The following is a 20,244-nucleotide window of genomic DNA, read 5'->3' as shown; positions in this document are numbered from 1 at the left end:
GAACTATTGGAGCAAGTCCAGAGGAGGCCACGAGGATGCTCCAGGGGCTGCAGCACCTCCTGTATGGAGACAGGCTGAGAACACTGGGGCTGTTGAACCTGGAGAAGAGAAGCTGCTTGAAGACCTCAGAGCAGCTTCCAGTGTCTGAAGGGGGCTACAAGGATGCTGGAGAGGGGCTCTTCATCAGGGACTGTAGTGACAGGACAAGGGGTGATGGGTTCAAACTGAAACAGGGGAAGTTCAGGTTGGAGATAAGGCAGAAGCTGTTCCCTGTGAGGGTGCTGAGGCGCTGGCACAGGGTGCCCAGAGAAGCTGTGGCTGCCCCATCCCTGGCAGTGTTCAAGGCCAGGTTGGACACAGGGGCTTGGAGCAGCTGCTCCAGTGGAAGGTGTCCCTGCCTGTGACAGGGGTTGGAGCTGGAGGAGCTTTAAGGTCCCTTCCAACCCAAACCAGTCTGGGATTCTGTTGTTCCAGGAGGTCTCTGGATGCAACCCCCAAGCCGGGGGCTGGGAAGGTGCTGAGGAGGTGGTGTCCATACCTGGGTGACGAGGGGCTGCAGCAGGGCAGCAGAGCCTTTGCCCACGCAGCGCACGGCAAAGCGCAGGCAGCGGCAGCACCGCTCCACGATGCGGTTGTCGGCACTGTGCTTGTTCAGGGTCTCCGACAGCACGGGCCAGATCTGGGGTGCAGGCATGGGAGAGGGGTTAAAGCTCAAGCTGGTACATGGGGTATCCCCATCACATCACCCGCACCCCTGTAGCCTCAGGGAGATGCCACTCATGTCCCAAACCAAGGGGCACGTCTGTTCTGGGATACATAAATCAGCTTATGGAGCAGTAGGTTAACACCTCCAGTGTTCCAAACCTCACAAGAGAAGGGACTTTAAAGAACCTGGGACATTCCCAGAGCCAGGTGGGGTTTGAAGACCCAAATCCCTGCTTCCAGAAGGGAAGGGGCTCCACCAGCAGCTCCCCCACCAGTGCAGAGGTGATGTTGGAGACTTCCATCCATCCCCCTGCAGAAATTCCTTCCCCAGATCCATCCCCACCAGCACTTACTTCCTGAATGACTTTTTGGCACGGATGGATCTGTCCATTTTCTACAATGGGGTTGGTGTGTCTGTGGAAAGGAGTGAAGAGTCCATGTTATCTTTATCAAACACATGGGTTTGGTGGTCAGAAGATGGGTTTGGAGCCCCAAGCACCCACCAAAGCTGCTGGAAAAGGACCAAAACCTGCCTTAGAGGGGCTGGAAAACCTTGAACATGGTAAAGAAGCCCACAAGAACTCCGTTCTTTTTGGGTCCAGAGGGAAATGAGCCACCACTAACTGGGTTTAAGTGCTGGGATGGTCAGGTTGGACTCACAGCTCATGTCCCAGCCCCTTGGTCCTTACCTAAATATGACAGCGAGTCGATCCAGGGGCACAGTAGGGTCTGAGGAGAGGCCATTGCTTGGCTCCTGAGAGAGCAGCTGGAAAACAAGGGAAAACGATGGGATGTGGGGACTTTGGGCAGCCCCACTCCAAAGCTGAGATTTCTACTCTGTTACCGTGGATCTGCATAGAATTGTCACTAAGGACCACCATGTTTCAGTGACAGGTGGAATGTGACCTTCTGGGACTATGTGTCCACAGGGAAGCCAAATTCCCATGTTCTCCATCCTGGAGATGCAGGGTAACAGCTGCTAACTGTGTTCAAGGTGGCTGCAGGAAGGCTTTTTGGCTTCTAGCATCTAAACTGACTTCTAGGGACCATTTTCTTCTCATTTAACCCATCCCATGTTCTTCCAGCTGCATACAGGAGAGACTCAGGGACAAGTCTGGTCTCAGTTCTGGTCTCCTCCTCCACCTCTGTCTTTGAGGACACACAATTGCTGCAGCAGATCAAGCCACCAGGCAAAGATGGAACCACAGCAGCCTGATGGTCTCCATCCATCCCACCCAAACCAGTGATAGACAAGGAGCAGGTCAAGGTAGCTCCAACCAGGACGTACCTTCTTGAGCGCCATCACTTGCACGGCACAGAGTTCACTGAGGCATTCTGCTATCTTCTCCAAGGGGAGCCTGGCCAGGACCAAGGCTGTCCCTGCAAGGCAAGAGGAGAGGCTCAAGGAGCAGGAATGCAATTTGGGAATGTGAATGGGGAAACAACATGAGAGAGGTTCCCAAACAGCTCTAGGGGAAAAGAGAGTGAAAGAGACTGAAACATGCTTCTGTGCAGCCTGTTCTTGGATTGAACCAGACAGCAAAATACCTCTGTAGGGTGAGAAGAAGGAAGGGATGCTGGAATGTGAGAGAATGGGAATGATCCTTGGAGAGGCCAAGGGGAATGGCTTGAACCTGCCAGAACAGGGGAGACTGAGCTGAGCTCTTAGGCAGAAGCTGTTCCCTGTGAGGGTGCTGAGGCGCTGGCACAGGGTGCCCAGAGAAGCTGTGGCTGCCCCATCCCTGGCAGTGTTCAAGGCCAGGTTGGACACAGGGGCTTGGAGCAGCTGCTCCAGTGGAAGGGGTCCCTGCCCATGGTAGGAGTTGGAACTGGATGGGCTTTAAGGTCCCTTCCAACCCAAACCATTCCAGGATTCTATGATTTCAAAGTGTTTTCCTTTTACATCTCAAGTTCAGAGCAGGGATGGAGACAGATGATAAACACCTCCCAACCAAAGACTAAAGGGGACACATGTGGTGCCTCAGGACAAGCTGAGCCACTCTCATTGAAGAAAACCCATGTGAAAACAGGCTTGAGCCCCAGAATACCCCCACCTTGATGTACTCACCCTTGAGCAGCCCCACAGCAGCCTCTGGGGAGAGCGTGAAGGAGTCGAGGGAACGGGCGATCTCCAGCAGCCCATTGAAGTGCTGAGCCATGTGGTCCCGGCACACGGAGCAGATGTTGTGGATGGCCTTGGCCGCCGCTGAAGCCAACCTCCTGTCACACAGCCCCTTCATCAGGTACCCCAGCACGGGATCTGCGGAGGGAGGGAGGGAGGTGAGGAGGGTCCTGGAGCCCTGGGGTGGCCATGGGGCAGTGCAGTGGGGTGGTAGGGGGAGACTCACCCAGGAACTGAGGGTTTCTGTCCACCACCTCGCTCATCTCACCCACCAGCTCGATGCTGGTGTAGCGCACAGCCGTGTGCACCGTCTCAGGGAGGCGAACTACCCCCTCCAGCACCTCCACCAGCGTCGGGTTGTTCTCCCTGGGCAGGGGAAGAGGCAGCCAAGGTGGGTTCCATGGCTCAGTTCCATGGGGAAGGTGTTGGAATGAACACTGTCTGACTGCTGGGTTGCTTGGAACCAGTTGGGCAAACATGGTGGTGGGGTGGGTGTTGTTGATGTGGGGTGGGTACAAGCTTCCTGGGAGACCTGAGAACAGCTCCAGTGCCTAAAGGAGCTGCAGGAAAGCTGCAGAGGGGCTTGGGACAAGGGCCTGTAGGGACAGGCCAAGGGGAATGGCTTGAACCTGCCCAAGAGAGGGGAGACTGAGCTGAGCTCTTAGGCAGAAGCTGTTCCCTGTGAGGGTGCTGAGGCGCTGGCACAGGGTGCCCAGAGAAGCTGTGGCTGCCCCATCCCTGGCAGTGTTCAAGGCCAGGTTGGACACAGGGGCTTGGAGCAGCTGCTCCAGTGGAAGGGGTCCCTGGAGGTTGGACTCAATGATCTTTAAGTTCCCTTCCAACCAAAACCATTCCATGATTCCATTATTCAAGTCCCCAGCTCAGGCAGAAGAGACCCAAGAAAGCCCAACTGCTTCACACAGTCCCAGCTCCATCCTGGACTCGTATTCCAGGCCAGGAAGCTGAAACCTCCAAGAAAGAGCCATGCTATGATTTCCATATTAGTGGTGTCCCTACAAAACTCACGTGGAGGCAGCTCCTGACCCACAGCCCCTATAGCCACGAGCAGTGTGGTCAACACTCACTGGTCAACACTCTTGGCTATGGAGGCCATGATGAAGAGGACAGCTTCCGTCACCTCCCAGGGAGGATTCCCATCCTTCAGCGTGGCATAGAGCTGCAAGAGAGAGGATTGGTCCCAGAAGAGGCTACAAACACATCTCAAGGATATGTGGTTGTGAATCCCACCCTGTGAGAGCACCACGTGCTCCTCACCTCCTCCCATACACCTGAAACACCAGGCTCCAGGCATGGACCTGCACAATTCCACAGACAACCTTGGAATGTTGGGACCACAGGAGCTTTCCCATGTGGTGTGGGCCCTCCTGCTCCTCCTGGAACTGTCCCCCTACCTACTTCACTTCCTTGTGCATGAGGTGTGTGTGATCCCCTCCTCATCCCAAGGGCCATCAATGCTTCCTGATGCTCCTGCAAACCCACCTGAGCAAAGCACTCCACGGAGCCCACCAAGAAGATGAGGTCTTTGACCAGGTCCGAGACCCGCATCCGGAACTCCCCAAAGTCGTCTGTCTCCTCTGGGACACCTTCCTAAAGGGATGAGGAACAGGATGTGAAGCTTAGAGGAATCCAGGTTCTCACTCAGTCACAGCCAGGACAATTCCATTTCACAGGAGATCCATGATTCCTGCCCTCTTCTCCCTGGATCAAGCTACTGAAGGGGATTTGAAGGAGATGGATGCACACATGCTGTGTATTCCTGCTTCAATACATAGATGAAGGGATGGGAATCAAAGGGATGAGGAGCCGGAAGGATAGAGCAGCCCACAAGGAGGAAGAGCTGTGACTTATGCAAGCTTTATCCCAACTAAAACACCCCGGAGCAGGGAACAATGCAAGTCCCAAAGTGGGAACAACCTGGGGGAAGGTGGGAGAGGGTCATCCTGCAGGAACCAGACACCAGGTAGCTCTGTTAGGACAAGACTTCATGAGAAGAGCTTTAACACAACAGTTCTCATCACTCCCAATCGTTCCTCTCTGCACTAACTCCTGAGCCCTACAGCTATGGAGGGTCAGCAGTGAGGATGGGCACATCCCACCATCCCAGCTGCTGCCAGAGGGAAGGGAAACCCAGGCAGCCTTACATGGTCTGAGTCAAGCTGGCAGTGTCTGGCCAGGGCATGGAGAAGGCGCTGGATGTAGGCTTTGAAGATGCTGTGGATGATGGCATCGTCTGTCTTGTAGAGGTGCTCCCCAAGTCTGTACCAGAAGTTAAAGGAAATTTCGACCACCTATTTGGGGAGAAAACTGTTGTTACCAACACGATTATCTCTCCTCTTTGCTCTGCTGCTGCTCCCTAAACCCCCTCTGCATCTGGGGTACCACCAAGTCCCATCAGTGCTTCCCCACGAGGAGCAGCTCCAAAAGGGACCTGAAACAGGCTGAGAGCACCTGAAAGCCTGTGAGCAGTGAAGCTCTTCTGCAAACCTAGCACTGGAGCAGAAGAAATATCTCTTCCTGCCATCAGTGCCTTTCATGTCATTAAATCTGCCAGCAGGAGGTTTGATCTGCCTGATGCCAACAGGATCTGTGCCCTGTTTCTGCTCATCCATCAGGAGGTGTTTAACGCTTACCCTGACCCAATGAGCTACAGAGCATTTTGCTCCCCTCACCAGAGCCACGTTGGTGGAAGCATTTCACCACCTGGAGCTGATCCTCACCATCCACAGCCTTGCACCTGATGGCCACCATGGGGTTGGGCTAACAACATGAGGGAGATGGCAACCCCACACAGGAGCAAACATCTCCAAGAGAGCAGCTCAGGCTGGAAGGGGATGTTGCTCCAAAGCCTGTGCTGGAGAGGGCATTAGCTCAGTCTAGACCCAGCTCTCATCCATCACTTGAGGGGCTGCATCCCTCCCCCAGTGGGACCTTAAGTACAGAAGGAAGGATGAGCACCCCAAAAATCCCAGCTGGCACCCCTCTGCTCCCCACATTGGACTGAGCCCCTCCACAAAGGAACCTCCAACTCCTGAAGTCTTCCAGTGCCTAAAGGGGCTGCAGGAAAGCTGGAGAGGGGCTTGAGACAAGGGCCTGTAGGGACAGGCCAAGGGGAATGGCTTGAACCTGCCCAAGAGAGGGGAGACTGAGCTGAGCTCTTAGGCAGAAGCTGTTCCCTGTGAGGGTGCTGAGGCGCTGGCACAGGGTGCCCAGAGAAGCTGTGGCTGCCCCATCCCTGGCAGTGTTCAAGGCCAGGTTGGACACAGGGGCTTGGAGCAGCTGCTCCAGTGGAAGGTGTCCCTGCCCATGGCAGGGGTTGGAACTGGAGGAGCTTTAAGGTCCCTTCCAACACAAACCATCCCATGAAATCATCAGGGATCAGCTACTAGGATTTAGCAAAGCTTTGGAAGAATAAATTGGGGTTTTAAGGAGCTCATCTTATACACAAAGCTCTGTACTTAAGGCAGGGTTATTCGGGGAGCTCTGATGCACAACCTTTCACTTCCTCAGAGGGCCAAGTTTCCCTGAGCCACACTGCAACCCCCACAGAACTTCACTTGCACACGTGCAGAGAACACCAGGGAGGGTTTTGGTGCTGCACTCACAGCGCCACAAATCCCGAGGCTGGGAAAGGGAAGCAGAGCTGGATTCCTGCCTCACACCCCAGAGCTGGTGCTCCAAAGCCAGCAGCTCACAGGAACTGAATCCTCCCAAGAATGTGGCCATACAAAAGGAAGGTTTCCTCTCTGCTGCCTCAGCTCTGGAGCAGTGAGAGGTGCTGAGGAGAGGAGCCCTGACTCACCTCGTACTGCGGGTGACCAGCACAGATGAGCAGCAGCTCCAGTGTCCTCAGGTCTCCCAGCCCTTGGCCTGGGGTGCACACTATCTTATCCAGGAAGGTCTCACAGAGCTCAGTGAACACACGGCAGTAGTTGAGCACCCTGGGGAGGAAAAGCAGCAAGTCAGAGGGATGGGCATGGGATCACAGAGCCCAGCATGGAGAGGTTGGGGCTGTGCAGGTAACATGCTCCTGAGCTTCAGGTCAGGCCAAGAAACACCAAGTTCTGCTTCAGCTTGCAGGCAGCAGCTGGGAAACAAAAAGGGGAACTTGGCTTTGCTCAGAGTTAGGTGAAAACACCAAGTTCCAACCAGCAAATGGTATGAAATTCTCACATCATTCTCACATCATCTCACATCACCCATTGCAGCTGAGAAGACTTCTCCAAATCCACTGCATGGGGCAGAGGGACATGTGAGCAGCTTGGGGCTAAGGTGGCCACATGAAGGTGCCACGTTTCAGAAGGCAAAGGTACAAACCTGCTTTAAAAGTATACCCAGGATGTCCCAATGGCCAAGCACTGGGTTGACAGCAGTGCTGCTCTTCTGACATAAACAGCTCAGTGCTTGAGTTTGAGATGATCTATGAGCCTGCTCTGCTTGAAGATGGTAATGGAGACAAAGGGGAATGGCTTGAATCTGCCCGAGGGGAGACTGAGATGAGCTCTTAGGCAGAAGCTGTTCCCTGTGAGGGTGCTGAGGCGCTGGCACAGGGTGCCCAGAGAAGCTGTGGCACAAACTGGCCTGGAATCAACTGGGGCTGCAGGTCAGGGGGGTTCCCATCAGAGCAGCAATGTTTTGTAGCTGCCAACATGTGCAGAGCACTCGGGTCAATGTGCTCCATCAAAGTATGAAGGTTTCTCCTAAGACAAGAATGAGGAGCTCTTGACCCAGTGGCACATCCAGTGGGAATAGCTGAGCTGGGTATGGGTATCTGGAACAACAGGTTACTTCTAAACACTATGAAAGGCTGGTAAAGCATCAGCTGCAGCTCAGGACACTTCCTTGCGCTAAACCCGCCCCAAGGAGCACCAACAGCACATCCAGAGCTGCTGACAGCCCAAACCTGAGCCCAGCCTCATGCCTGGGGCACAAACCAGTGCACCAAGGCCAAGGAAGTCATCTGCTCACTCGGCTTTGCTCCACAGACACTTATTTGCATTGACGACTTCAGAGTGCTGCATGGAAACCAACACCAGCTGCATGCAGGTGCCGGCACAGTTAATGCTGGTGCTTCTCCTGCCTTCCAGGCTGGAAGCTCACTCACTTGTCCAGGTCCTCCCGGGCTACAGCCATGTGATAGGCACTCTCCAGGGTGAGGACCCCCTGGAAGAGCTGCAGGGCCAGAGGCAGGTTGGTCTCCACGTTCTCGATGGCATAGAGGGCTGAGCACACGCAGTCTGAAGCGGCTTCATGAAGGTTTGATGATGTCTTGTCTTGTTGCTGCAAGGAAGGAAGGAGAAGAGCCCAGTGATTGTGTTCTGGAGTGAGATGGTGACAGAAACACAGGGGTTTGCTCTTCTTGTGCCCGAAAATCCATTGTAGAGGTTTAAAACTGCCCATAACTCACTCCCACCAGCCCTGCAAAGCCTGTGCTGCTTCACCAGCCTGGATGCTTGAGGTCCAAACTGACCCCATCCCACTGAGTCTTCCCTGAGGGAGAGGAAAACCCCATCTGAAATCCATGGAAGTTCAGAAGGGAAGAAAACACAAGTGCTGTTACTCAGGGGTTGTGTTAGGACTGATCCTATTCAACACCTTTGTTAATGACATAGACAGCAGGATTGAGCACCCTCAGTGAGTCTGCTGATGACACTGAGCTGTGTGGTAGGATCATGCTGGAGGGAAGTGGTGGGATCCAGAGGGAGGCAACTGAATCCAGCTCTGGGGCAGCAGCACAAGAGGGACGTGGAGCTGTTGGAGCGAGTGCAGAGGAGGCCATGGAGATGCTGCGAGGGCTGGAGCAGCTCTGCTCTGGAGCCAGGCTGAGAGAGCTGGGCTGGGGCAGCCTGGACAAGAGAAGGCTCCTGAAGGGGAGACCCCAGAGCAGCTCCAGTGCCTAAAGGGGCTGCAGGAAAGCTGGAGAGGGGCTTGGGACAAGGGATGTAGGGACAGGCCAAGGGGAATGGCTTGAACCTGCCCAAGAGAGGGGAGACTGAGCTGAGCTCTTAGGCAGAAGCTGTTCCCTGTGAGGGTGCTGAGGCGCTGGCACAGGGTGCCCAGAGAAGCTGTGGCTGCCCCATCCCTGGCAGTGTTCAAGGCCAGGTTGGACACAGGGGCTTGGAGCAGCTGCTCCAGTAGAAGGGGTCCCTGCCTGTGGCAGGGGTTGGAGCTGGAGGAACTTTAAGGTCCCTTCCAACACAAACCAGGCTGAGATTCTGTGATTAAACAGAAGCCTTTGAACTTCTTTCTTGTACTCTCTGCTGCTGGGTGCAGTTCATGGAGGTGGAAGGATCACTGATGGCAGCACAGCAGGAAGGTTTCTGCAGCCCAACACCTCCCTCTCTGCAGTACCTCTGCCTCAGCCTAACACACTGCAGGCAGCAGTGACCTCTGCTGTCCCCATCTGCCCGTGTCCTTCCAGCTCCACAGGAAAAGCCAAAATTCCCAAGGCAGCATGGGAAGATCTCATTGGGGTTGCTGAGCTGGGTGGTTGAGTACAGCCAGGTAAGGGCATCTGCTCAGGACAGATGTCACAGTCTTTCCATGAACAAGGAATGGTTCTCAGCTCTGGGCTCTTATTCCCTGGATCAGTGCAGAAGAAGGGCAGGAATAAGTAAAACCAAAGGAGCTGCAGAGCTGCTTCCTTCTGCACAAACACCCAAACATGCACACACGATGCTCTGTGAAAGCTCTCAGGATACTTTTGGTCCATCAGCTTTGTCTGCACATCCAATTCCTGCACTAAGGACCAAGTACACAGGCAGAGGAAACTCCTAAGGGTACTTGTGGTTTCTCCTTGGGAGCTTGCTCTCCCCTGCCTAGCAGAGCAGGACAACCTGCCTTGTGGAGCTGATGGAGGTAAGAAGCAAGCAGTGGATTCCTACTCAAGACAGGAAGGATGAAACCCACCTTCCACACCTCCTGGTCCTCAAAGCCCCCCAAACCCTCATTGCCAAGAGGAATACTCACCAGCACCTCGAAGAGGAGTGACAGCAGCTTGCTGTTTGCCATGAAGGTGCTGTCCAGGACACCCAGGTTGAACCAGCTCCCCAGGCACCTGAAGATCTTGATGAGCATCTTCTCGTCATTGCCTGCTTTCTCTACACACGTCATCTACAGCAGGACAAGGAGGAACTGGTTAGGAACCCACCAGGTAATTCCATAAGGAAAATAGTATCTAATTCTTGGAAAGCCATCCTGGAGTGTCCACAATTAGCAGGAAGAACTCCTCAATGAATCTGGCAAGACAAAGAGGGCCTGGGACAGTCAGGATAGACCCCTCCAAGAGCACACACAGAATGGGTCAGGGCAATCCCAAGCACAAACACAGGCTGGGAAGAGGATGGATGTAGAAGCCCTGAGGAGGATGTGGTTGCCCCATCTCTGGCAGTGTTCAAGGCCAGGTTGGACACAGGGGCTTGGAGCAGCTGCTCCAGTGGAAGGTGTCCCTGCCTGTGGCAGGGTTTGGAGCTGGAGGAGCTTTAAGGTCCCTCCCAACACAAACCATATTCTGTGATATAGCAAAGACACAGGATGTGCAGATCTCCAGATGATGACCTAGAGACCTACATACACACAGCCATATGGGCTGAAGTAATTTCTTGCTTAGCCCTCAAACAACACAAAACTAGCACAGCCTGCATAGGAATCCCAGCTTAGCCAATGACTGGACCTAAAATCTAGGAGACTAAAGAGCTCTTCCTGAACTTACAGCACGGAATGCTGGAAGAGAAGCCTCCATACTCGGTACCACCAACTAAATCAACGCAGTGCTCACAGGGACAGTATGGGTGAGAGGATGAGACAGCTGAGTTCCCAGAACTAGCTCTGCTGTCAAAACAGTGCTGACAACAATAATCTGACCCTGACTTTGATCTGCTTGGAACTGAAATATATAAAACCACTTGCTTCATACATCAACCTGGAATAGGTTGGACCAGTGATGTGGAGGGGGGAAGAACAATGGAGCCTCATCTACAAAAACCATGTAGACAAGGCCCTCAGTGCCATGGGTTAGCGGTGGCCTCGGCAGTGCTGGGGAACAGTTGGACTTGATGATCTGGAAGATCTTTTCCAGCCCAGTTGACTCTATGATTGCAAGAAGCTGGAGGAAGCTCCCCAGCAGCTGACCAGTGCCTGGTCACTCTGTGCTCTCCTTACCAGCAGGGAGACGACCGTGCTGGAGTAATAGGCCAGATCCTCTATGATCTCGGTGCGGCGGTTGGCTCCGATGCGCAGGGACCGGCTGTGCACCTCCTCCGGCAGCACCGTGAGGATCTCCAGCAGGAAGGGGAGTGATGTGACATCATTGCTGTACCTGGAGCAAGGGAGGGAGGATGAGCTGTGAGGGCGGGTGACAAACAAGTGCTCAAGGCCAGGTTGGACACAGGGGCTTGGAGCAGCTGCTCCAGTGGAAGGGGTCCCTGCCTGTGGCAGGGGTTGGAGCTGGAGGAGCTTTAAGGTCCCTTTCAACCCAAACCATTCCATGGTTCTATGAAAGAAAAGCTTTCTGTATCATGGGCTCTTTGCTGCTGGGGGCCTTTTTGGACTGTGCAGCTCCACCCCTCCACATTTACTCAAGGATCAATGTAAGAGTTTAATGATATAAAGATGTACTCACTTTTCCACCAGTGTTTGTACGCAGCCTTTCCAAGAAGCCATCTGCAGGGCAAGGTCTGCTATTGCTAAAGCAAGCTGGAAGGAGAAGAGGCAAATGGCTTCAAACTGAAATAGGGGAGATTCAGGTTAGCTCTTAGGCAGAAGTTCTTCCCTGTAAGGGTGGTGAAGCACTGAAATGGGTTGCCCAGAGAAGCTGTGAATCCTCCATCCCTGGCAGTGTTCAAGGCCAGGCTGAACAGAGCCTTGGGTGCTGTGATTTACTGTGAGGTGTTCCTGCCCATGGCAGAGGGGTTGGAACTGGATGATCTTAAGGTCCTTTCCAACCCAAACCATTCCATGAGTCTATGTTTCTATAAATGAAACATCACATTAAGTGTGGGGACTGACAGAACCTGCCCAAGAGCTCAGGAGAAAGGGTTCTGTGACCATCAGGGCAGTGCTCAGCATGGGATATTCATCCATATTATCTGTCTGGTGTGCACAATCCCTGTGGAACACCCATAGCTCCAGTGGGCTGATATTATTTGATGGAGCTATTTAAGGGTTGAACAGGCAACTCTGCCTCAGTCTGTGCAGTGTCGGACACCCCTGTGCCACAGGAATTTATGGATAATGAGAATGAAGGGATTTCCAAGGACCTGCCAGCACCTTGGGAGAAATCCTCCTGGATACCCAGGGCACTGCTGGGCACATCATTGGTCTGTGTGCACTGCAGAGCACAGGGGATAGACCAGGAAGAGCTGTTCCTCCTCTCAGCCTCTCCAAACAGCAAAGAAGAGGACAAAGGATTGATTTAACCAAAGGAACTAAATAATGAAGGAATTATGTACTGGGAGACACAATGGAGGTGGCTGCAGGCATCAACCTTCCCATTGTCCATGCTGGAGGAAAAGCAACCAAGGGGTTTGCCTCAGTATAAGTCAAAATGACAAGAGCTGGAGGTGGCCACCATCAGCATCAATTCTTCCTCCTCAAGCTCCCCACTGGAATGGCTCTGGCAGGGCTGTGACACCAGCCTGGTACCAGCCTGCTCCCAATGGGAAGTTAGGACCAGCCCTCGCTGTGTCATGGACATTCAGAGCAGCTTCTTGCACTCCTGTACTCAGCACCCACCTGGGTTACGATGACCGGTGACAGGTCTTTCAAGTTCTGGATGTGGGACAGCAGTGAGTCCCGTAGGGAAGCGTGGGAATCCGTGGGGAGTTCGTAGAAGGAAGTTTGGATCTTCATCTTCATGGTCTGCGCCGCGAAGTAGCAGGATTCCACATCCTGATGGATCTGCAGCAGCTGGTCAGAGATCTCCCAAGCGTGGACCTGCAGGAAGCACAGCCAGTGAGTGAAACCCAAATTCCCTTTGGGAATGATGATGAAAACGGATCCTCTCCCCCCAAATCCCACCCTGATTCTCATCAGGAGAGTCCATTCGTGTTGCCATCACACCTCAAGTGATGGAGCTGGTTAATGAAGGTGCTGGGGCTGTGACACCCACCCAAGGAGTTGAAGGAACTCCCAGCCCCAGTGCTGATGCTCATGGCCTCAGTTACCACAAGCCCTTTGGAAGAGCAGGTTAGAGAGTGATGTGATGCTCACCCTTGCAGTGAAGAGCATGGAGAGATCGTTTTGGGCTAAGGTGGACAATTCTTGAGCTTATTACACAGCAACAGAAGCAGAAAGAGCCCAGCAAGGGAGAAATGGGGAAAGGATGGGATAAGAACCTCTTCAGGCCACAATAATGGCATGTAATTGCAGAACTGAAGCCACCAGCCCTGTCCAAGAGCACAGGCTGGGACTGGAGATGCTGCTGCACACGATGGATGTGTCAATGAGCTTGGAGGAGGGCCAGCAGTGAGGGAGATGAGCATCTGCCAGGCCTGTGTGAGACTGAAGGCACCAGAAGCTACAAGGAGAGCACTGGGTGAGCCACAGGACTCATAGGCACAGCCTGTGCCACCCCCACATCACCAGCTTGGGGTCAACATCACAGCACAAGCACTGTTCAGAGCTGCTGAAGCACTTACTACATAGGGTTTGATAGGAAAATGAAGCCAAGCAAGCTTGGCTGGGCCACCAATGGTCACCAAACCCCACCACTGCTGCAGCACATCAGCATGGCTTGGGAAGAAACACTTGGATTAAGGGTCTCCTGTTGAGGAATGTTTCAGAGGATCCAGATGATCCAGTCGTCTTCCCTTCAAAAACACCAGCAATATTCCAGCTCTGGAAACATCATTCGGCTTTTCCTTGAAAATTAAGGTTTGATTTTTCCACAGCACTAGAAATCTGCATAGTTGAGCTTGAAATAATCAATCTGCACCATGTGTGTGACCAACACTGAGCACCTCAGCCAATTCTTTGGACCTGCATCCCAAAAGCTGCTACACACAAGCCATGGGCACCCAGAAGGAACACGGTGACCACATCAAACACTTAGCAGACTGTGTTTGCTATCACTATAATCACTATTAGAAGGGACCTTAAAGCTCCTCCAGCTCCAACCCCTTCCACTGGAGCAGCTGCTCCAAGCCCCTGTGTCCAACCTGGCCTTGAACACTGCCAGGGATGGGGCAGCCACAGCTTCTCTGGGCACCCTGTGCCAGCGCCTCAGCACCCTCACAGGGAACAGCTTCTGCCTAAGAGCTCAGCTCAGTCTCCCCTTGGGCACATTAGAGCCATTCCCCTTGGCCTGTCCCTACTTTCAATAGGTGCTCACCAAGCTCTGAAGCCCACGACGGTCAAGGAGAGCATCCTTCCAGAGCTGCCTCCTTCCAGACATGCTCCTTCCCCACTACCAGGCTTTGATCCTTCTTTTCCAGCTGCCTCTGTGCCCAGGGGCTGTCAAATGAGCTTTCTCCAGTAACTCCAGCTATTACCAGTTTAGCTTTAAGGTCCCTTCCAACCCAAACCATTCCATTCATATGGCTTATGTGTTGGCTTATGCAGTTTTAGACAAAAGGTTCCAGAACCTTATAAGGAAGAAGTTCTTCCCTGTTAGGGTGGTGAGGTACTGGAATGGGTTGCCCAGGGAGGTGGTGAATGCTCCATCCCTGGCAGTGTTCAAGGCCAGGTTGGACAGAGCCTTGGATGATATGGTTTAGTGTGAGGTGTCCTTGCCCATTGGATGGGGGTTGGAACTGGATGATCTTGAGGTCCTTTCCAACCCTAACTATTCTATGATCCCATGATTCTAAGAGCATCCTCCATTGGAAGATGATGTCCTGTGGCCATCGGGTTGTGTGAGGAGGATCTTCACCCACTACCTCAAGTCCTGTGGGTGATACCTTCCTACTGAGAAGATATGATATTATGGGGTGGAAGAGGCTGCTCTGCAAGCCTACAATCCACCTAGTCTTGGAAGACTGGAAAGTAAAAGCTTGTTCCTTGTTTCCCACATGAGCTCTTGGCTCCAGCTGGATTTCCAGAGTTCCATGAAGATGAACCAAGGAGCCTGGTGACAACATCCCCTTCCCTATTCCCTACCCACAGAGGGTGACACCCACAAGGACCTTGTAACTGCTGCTTCAGTTTGAAGCTTTCCACCCGAATCCTTGGCTTTCCATCCGAATTACATTCCAGTTTGGTGGCCCAACACCTTCAGCATCCTACCACATGGACCCTTCCAGAGTAAAGGTGTTCATCTGCAGACTGTTGTACTTGAGGGTCAACACCGACCCTGTTACAAACAGCTCAGATGTGATGCTACTTCTACTTTACAAAAGGATTTTTACCTACAATCGAGGCTGTTCTTCAGTCAGAAGCAAAAGTGATCCTGAAGAGACACAGTGAAGCTTTCATGGAGGCAGGAGCTGCTGTCCCCACCTCTATGGATGAGTCCATGGGCTTCAAGCTCCACCTTCCTCCAGTCCCATAGGATCTATGTGCACACAGTCTTGCTCACAAGTGTGACATTTGGTTTTACCATGGATCCAGCTCCACACTGGGGTTCAAGCCTGACTTTTCATGTAAGAATTGAGCAATAAAAGAAGGCACATAAGGCAAGAAGCCAGCTCAAGGCCTTGTCATTGAGCTCTGAAGACCATCACCCAAAGAGCTCAGCCCAGCACCCAGCTTCGAGAGGCAGATAAAGCCCAAACCCTCACAATGAAGGGCAGAACATCTGCAGCTTGACATTTAACAGTGGATGAAATGGGAGCTGGGGATTGATGCAGCTGTAACAAGAAGTGACCAAGATGGAAACAAGGGGCTCAGGGACCTTCTCTGCCCAAAGAACAACGATCCCTGAAGAAAGAACAGCTTTCATTGCAGCCTTACCATGTGTGCTGATGAGGATCCATCATTCAGAGAGGACTTGTGGTGGTAGAGATGCAGAAATGATAACTGAGAGCACTGGACCAAAGAACTAATGTGGTTTCAAGTTTTGGGTGTCCACATCCTGCAGCTCCATCACTTCTCTGCAAGGATTCCAGCCTCCCACCATTCCCAGGCTTGTTCACAACAGCAGCCCTGTGCCCCCAGTGTCAGGGCTGCTCTTCAGTGCTCCTCCAAGCTCCTACACAAACACAGACTTGATGGAAGAACCTTGGTGCAAAGAGCCTCAGCCCTGGAGAGGGGTGGAAATGGAGCTGGTAAGATCACAGAATCCCAGACTGGTTTGGGTTGGAAGGGACCTTAAAGCTCCTCCAGTCCCTTCCATGACACATAAGTCTTCCTGGAGAAACCAGCTTGGGAAAAGGAGCATCCAGTCCATTCAATCCCTCACAGAACAGATCTTCCAGCTTTATGGAAGCTGCAGCCAGAGCTGATCCTCAGGCAGCCTCAAATGTTATGGATCACTTTTAGACCAAAGCTGGTTTGAGCTGTGAAAACAGGAGGGTTCCCACTTGAGAGGTACCCACAAAGTGTTCCTCTTCCAACAAAGAGCTCTCTGTGTCCAAGCAGCATCTCCAAGATGCCCAAGGTCACGATTCCCAAGCCAAGGCAGCTGCAGACCCTTCAGCTCTTGAGCAGCCTCTCCCTAAGGTCTCACAGAGGCTTCTGAAGGTCGAGTCTAATGGACATCACTGCACTGAGCTCCAGCTTTAGGGAGAGGAGGAGCCATCCAAGACAAGTCTTCTGCTCAACAAGACCCTGAAGATGCCTTGAGAGGGCCACTCAAGGTGACATCTTCCAGGGGAGAGCCTGACAGCCAGGCTTGGGTCTGTTAGAGGGGAACACAGACAGCAGCTTGTGTGCTGGAGGTGTGTGTGGTGGCACCACGAAGCTGGGGTTGGTCGTGGATGCCAGCAAAGAGCACTGGAATATCCTTCCTTTTCCAAACGGAATGGGAAGAATGGGCCTGTTCAACACCAGACGAAGAGATGGACACCAAACCAGCACAAAGATGAAGTGTGAGTTGTAGGTGCTGCCAGAATCAAGAGCTTCCAGCTGAAAAGGGAAGTTCTGTTGGGGAGCTGCAGGTAAAGGCTTCTTGCAGAGGCAGCTTTTCCTTCTGAACTGCCACCAACTGGTTGAACTTGTCTATTGCCTCCCAATTCCTATTCCCTGGAAGGATTCAACTGCTTCCATGGGCAAGCTTCACCATGAAGGATCTATGTTGTAGCCAGAAGACAGCAGAGAAACCTAAACCACAGAATCAGGCGGGAAGCAGCAGCCTGGAGGTCTCTGCTCGAAGCAGGAGCAACTTCAGTCAAGCCCATTCAGGGCAGTTGTGAAGGTCTCCAAGGATGGAGACCTCCTCACCCTGGTCTTCATGCCAGGGTTTATCCACCCTAATGCAGCGCAGGGGCAACCTGGTCTCCTAAATCCCAAACCACACTGATTTCCATCCAGTCATCCCAAGGCTGATCCATGAGGTGGTCATATCCAGGAGAAAGGATTTTGTGCTGGCCTTTGATGTGTAGGTCCCAGTTCCTCCACCCAACCAAGATCAGCTGCTCCTGCAACATGGCACCATCCACAAACTTACTGTGGTGGATCTGTCCTATCATCCAGTATCCACACTCCTATGGATCCCTGAGGAATGTCACTTAACTGGCCACCAGCTGGGCTTCGGGCCGATGACCACTGCTGTTTGAGCCCAACCACCAGGTCCATCTCTGCTTCCTACAGGACAATGTGCTGGAAGCCTTGCTAAACATCAAGGAAAAGGACATCCATTGCTCTCCCCATCCACCACATCAGCCAGCTTAGCACAGGAGGCTACCTGGGTGGTCAGGAAATGTGTGTTCTCCAATGCCAGGCCAGAAGACACACCATTCTCTCTGCCACAGCCTTTGCTACCCACTGCTTTTGATATGAGCAGCTCATGAAAGGATGCTTCGAGACCCGTGCTGCCTCTGGATGTGCCCAAATGGACTTCCAGACGTCCTGCCACAGCTGTCAGGTCCCTTCCAACCACAACCAGTGTGGGATTCTATGAGCAGACACCCCCAGACCTGCAGAGTGATGCTGCTGAGATGCAGCTTCACCATAATTTCACCCCTATACCCATCAGTAAGAGTCCAAGGGATGTTCCACCACAGCCAATGGGTCCTTGTACCCCACAGCTCCCACCTACCATGGGGTTAAAACCACCGGTGCCACCACCATGGGGCCACAGTTACCACCTCAAGCTGCTTCAGTAGGTCACTACAGAGCTCCCAGTGTCTTCTCTTCTGGCCTTGAGCAGGCCCCACGTGTTATCTGTCTGGATGTTAATGCTATCAAAGTGCTCCTGAAAGTTGGAATACACTCAGTGAAGAGGTGACGGATGAAATCAGGTGATTTCCCAGAGCACCCAAAAGGCTGGGAAATCACTGGGATTAATCCTAATCCTGAAAGGACCAGGCACAAAACTGAGAAGCAGAAATGTTGTTAATCTGGAGTCCAACTAAGTCACTGCTTGAGTTTAAACCACCCTGGTACATACAACAGAGTCAGTCCAAGCAGGGAGGAGATTCCTAAGGGCATTTCTCTTGAGGAGTGGTATTCCTCTCTGAAAAGGAAAGGGATCCCTTTGGTTTCCAGGGCACCCACAGTTTACATTCAAACCAACCTGGATGACACAGAGAAGAGCCAAAGAAACCACAACAGCACAACACCAACCCCAACACTTGCCACAGACAGAGAGATCCCAACCCTATGGGTGCCTGGGGGGTTAAGAGTCCTCAACTCTCCCAGCTCTGCTCCTGGTGGGACACTTTATACCCAGTGTGTGTGGGTTAAGCTGAGCTCTTAGGCAGAAGCTGTTCCCTGTGAGGGTGCTGAGGCGCTGGCACAGGGTGCCCAGAGAAGCTGTGGCTGCCCCATCCCTGGCAGTGCTCAAGGCCAGGTTGGACACAGGGGCTTGGAGCAGCTGCTCCAGTGGAAGGTGTCCCTGCCTGTGGCAGGGGTTGGAGCTGGAGGAGCTTTAAGGTCTCTTCCAACCCAACCCATTAAGTGCAGAGTCAATTCCTCCCCCTGTGCCCTGAGGTCAGAGTCCTTAGGGTGCTCTGGGTGCCCTCAGGCTGCAAGCAGAGCACTCACTCCCACGAGCAGATTTGGGTGGTTTCTGGAACAAAAAGGTGCTCTGAAAGAGTAATTTCCCTCTTTTTTAACCCAAATGAGATCTGTATAATTTCTAATGTATGTATCTCTATATTTATACTATATAAATGGGTATAACCCCATCCAGCAGTGCTCAGAGCCACCAAAGAACCACCATAGGATTGGCCCTGCCACTGAGCCCCTCCATGGGACCCAAGTGCTTTCCAAATGGCAAAGCCCCTTCCCAAGAGGATAACACAAGGGAAGCAGCTGCTTAAACCCACACACACAGGTGATGGGTTTCCAGCTGCAGAAACAAACCCTGCTGCAAACTTAGGGTGGAAAAGGAGTAAAGTAGGGAGGGAAAAAGGGGGAAAACCGATGGAGATGATGGGGGTCCAGGAAGTGTGTGCGGAAGCACGGAGGGGAAATATCCCATAGGATAAAGAGCCCAATGGGGAGAACAAGGAGGAAAAGGGGTTGTGGGCAAGGGCAGAGGGGGAAACTGCTCCAGTGTGGCAGGGGTTAGGGTTAGCGTTAGGGGTTAGGGTTAGGGGGTGCAGGAGCTCATTATGCATCACACAGAGACTCCAGAGAGTAGGAATGGGGCTTTGGATCCATCACTGACAGAAAACACACGTTATCTCCCAGGTTTAGGCTCTTTTAAGTGAAGTTTGGGGTGAAGGAGCTCAACATACACCACGTACAGACTCCAGAACACAGGAATGGGGCTTTGGACCCATCACTGACACATTCACTCCCAGGTTCAGGCTCTTCAGGGTGAGGTTTGGGCTGAAGCAGCTCTCTATCCATCACATGAGGAACTCCAGAGCGCAGGAATGGGGCTTTGGAGCCATCCCTGCCCCCTCCCCCCCCCCCACCTCCCCCCCCCCAAACAGCGGGATCCGCTCAGGATAACCCCACATCCCCCCCCCCCGGCACCATTCCCTGCCCCCCAGCGCTCATCCCAACCCCCCATCCCCTCATTCCCGTTGTGCAGAAGCAAACCCCGCTCACAGGAAGCGGGTTGTGTGGGGGGGTACCCCCAAATCCCCGTTACCCCCATAACCCCCCCGGATCCCGGCCTCGCCTCACGGGCACCGATGGCAGCACAGGGCAGGGATCCCCGGGTCCCCTTCGGGCCTCACCGATCGCTGGAGCTCTCCCAGCCAGCAGCTCGCCCGCTCCTTGCCGCTGGGGTCCGGGTCATGGTAGAGAGCCTGCACCGCCTGGTACACGACCTGCAGCCCCGGCTTCCCCCCGCCCTCCATGGCCGCGTCCCCTCAGCGCCAACCGCCGCCCGCCGCCATGTCCGGGCC

At 53.3% G+C, this 20,244-nt stretch overlaps 1 protein-coding gene across 2 annotated transcripts in view; it reads right to left on the bottom strand.

The window, feature by feature from the left end:
* TNPO3 (transportin 3) overlaps positions 1 to 20,244 on the bottom strand; it is a 24,124-nt gene extending 3,880 nt beyond the window's left edge. Inside the window, exons 1-16 of one of the 2 annotated variants that reach the window (XM_034062950.1) lie at positions 20,074 to 20,244; positions 12,578 to 12,778; positions 11,466 to 11,539; positions 11,006 to 11,162; positions 9,815 to 9,958; positions 7,950 to 8,125; positions 6,648 to 6,786; positions 4,990 to 5,136; positions 4,328 to 4,435; positions 3,913 to 4,004; positions 3,054 to 3,193; positions 2,774 to 2,965; positions 1,994 to 2,085; positions 1,395 to 1,471; positions 1,059 to 1,119; positions 539 to 679 (exon numbers count right to left, since the gene is read on the bottom strand). In XM_034062950.1, coding sequence (XP_033918841.1) covers positions 539 to 679; positions 1,059 to 1,119; positions 1,395 to 1,471; positions 1,994 to 2,085; positions 2,774 to 2,965; positions 3,054 to 3,193; positions 3,913 to 4,004; positions 4,328 to 4,435; positions 4,990 to 5,136; positions 6,648 to 6,786; positions 7,950 to 8,125; positions 9,815 to 9,958; positions 11,006 to 11,162; positions 11,466 to 11,539; positions 12,578 to 12,778; positions 20,074 to 20,196 — 2,064 coding nt within the window. In that variant the 5' untranslated portion in view covers positions 20,197 to 20,244. The remainder of the gene's footprint in view (positions 1 to 538; positions 680 to 1,058; positions 1,120 to 1,394; positions 1,472 to 1,993; positions 2,086 to 2,773; positions 2,966 to 3,053; positions 3,194 to 3,912; positions 4,005 to 4,327; positions 4,436 to 4,989; positions 5,137 to 6,647; positions 6,787 to 7,949; positions 8,126 to 9,814; positions 9,959 to 11,005; positions 11,163 to 11,465; positions 11,540 to 12,577; positions 12,779 to 20,073) is intronic. The other variant, XM_034062949.1, reaches the window with a different exon arrangement.

Source organism: Melopsittacus undulatus, chromosome 5 (assembly GCF_012275295.1).
Source record: "Melopsittacus undulatus isolate bMelUnd1 chromosome 5, bMelUnd1.mat.Z, whole genome shotgun sequence".
Taxonomy (NCBI): Eukaryota; Metazoa; Chordata; class Aves; order Psittaciformes; family Psittaculidae; genus Melopsittacus; species Melopsittacus undulatus.
The sequence above is the reverse complement of the archived record's forward strand: the minus strand, read 5'-3'. Positions and strand labels throughout refer to the sequence as shown.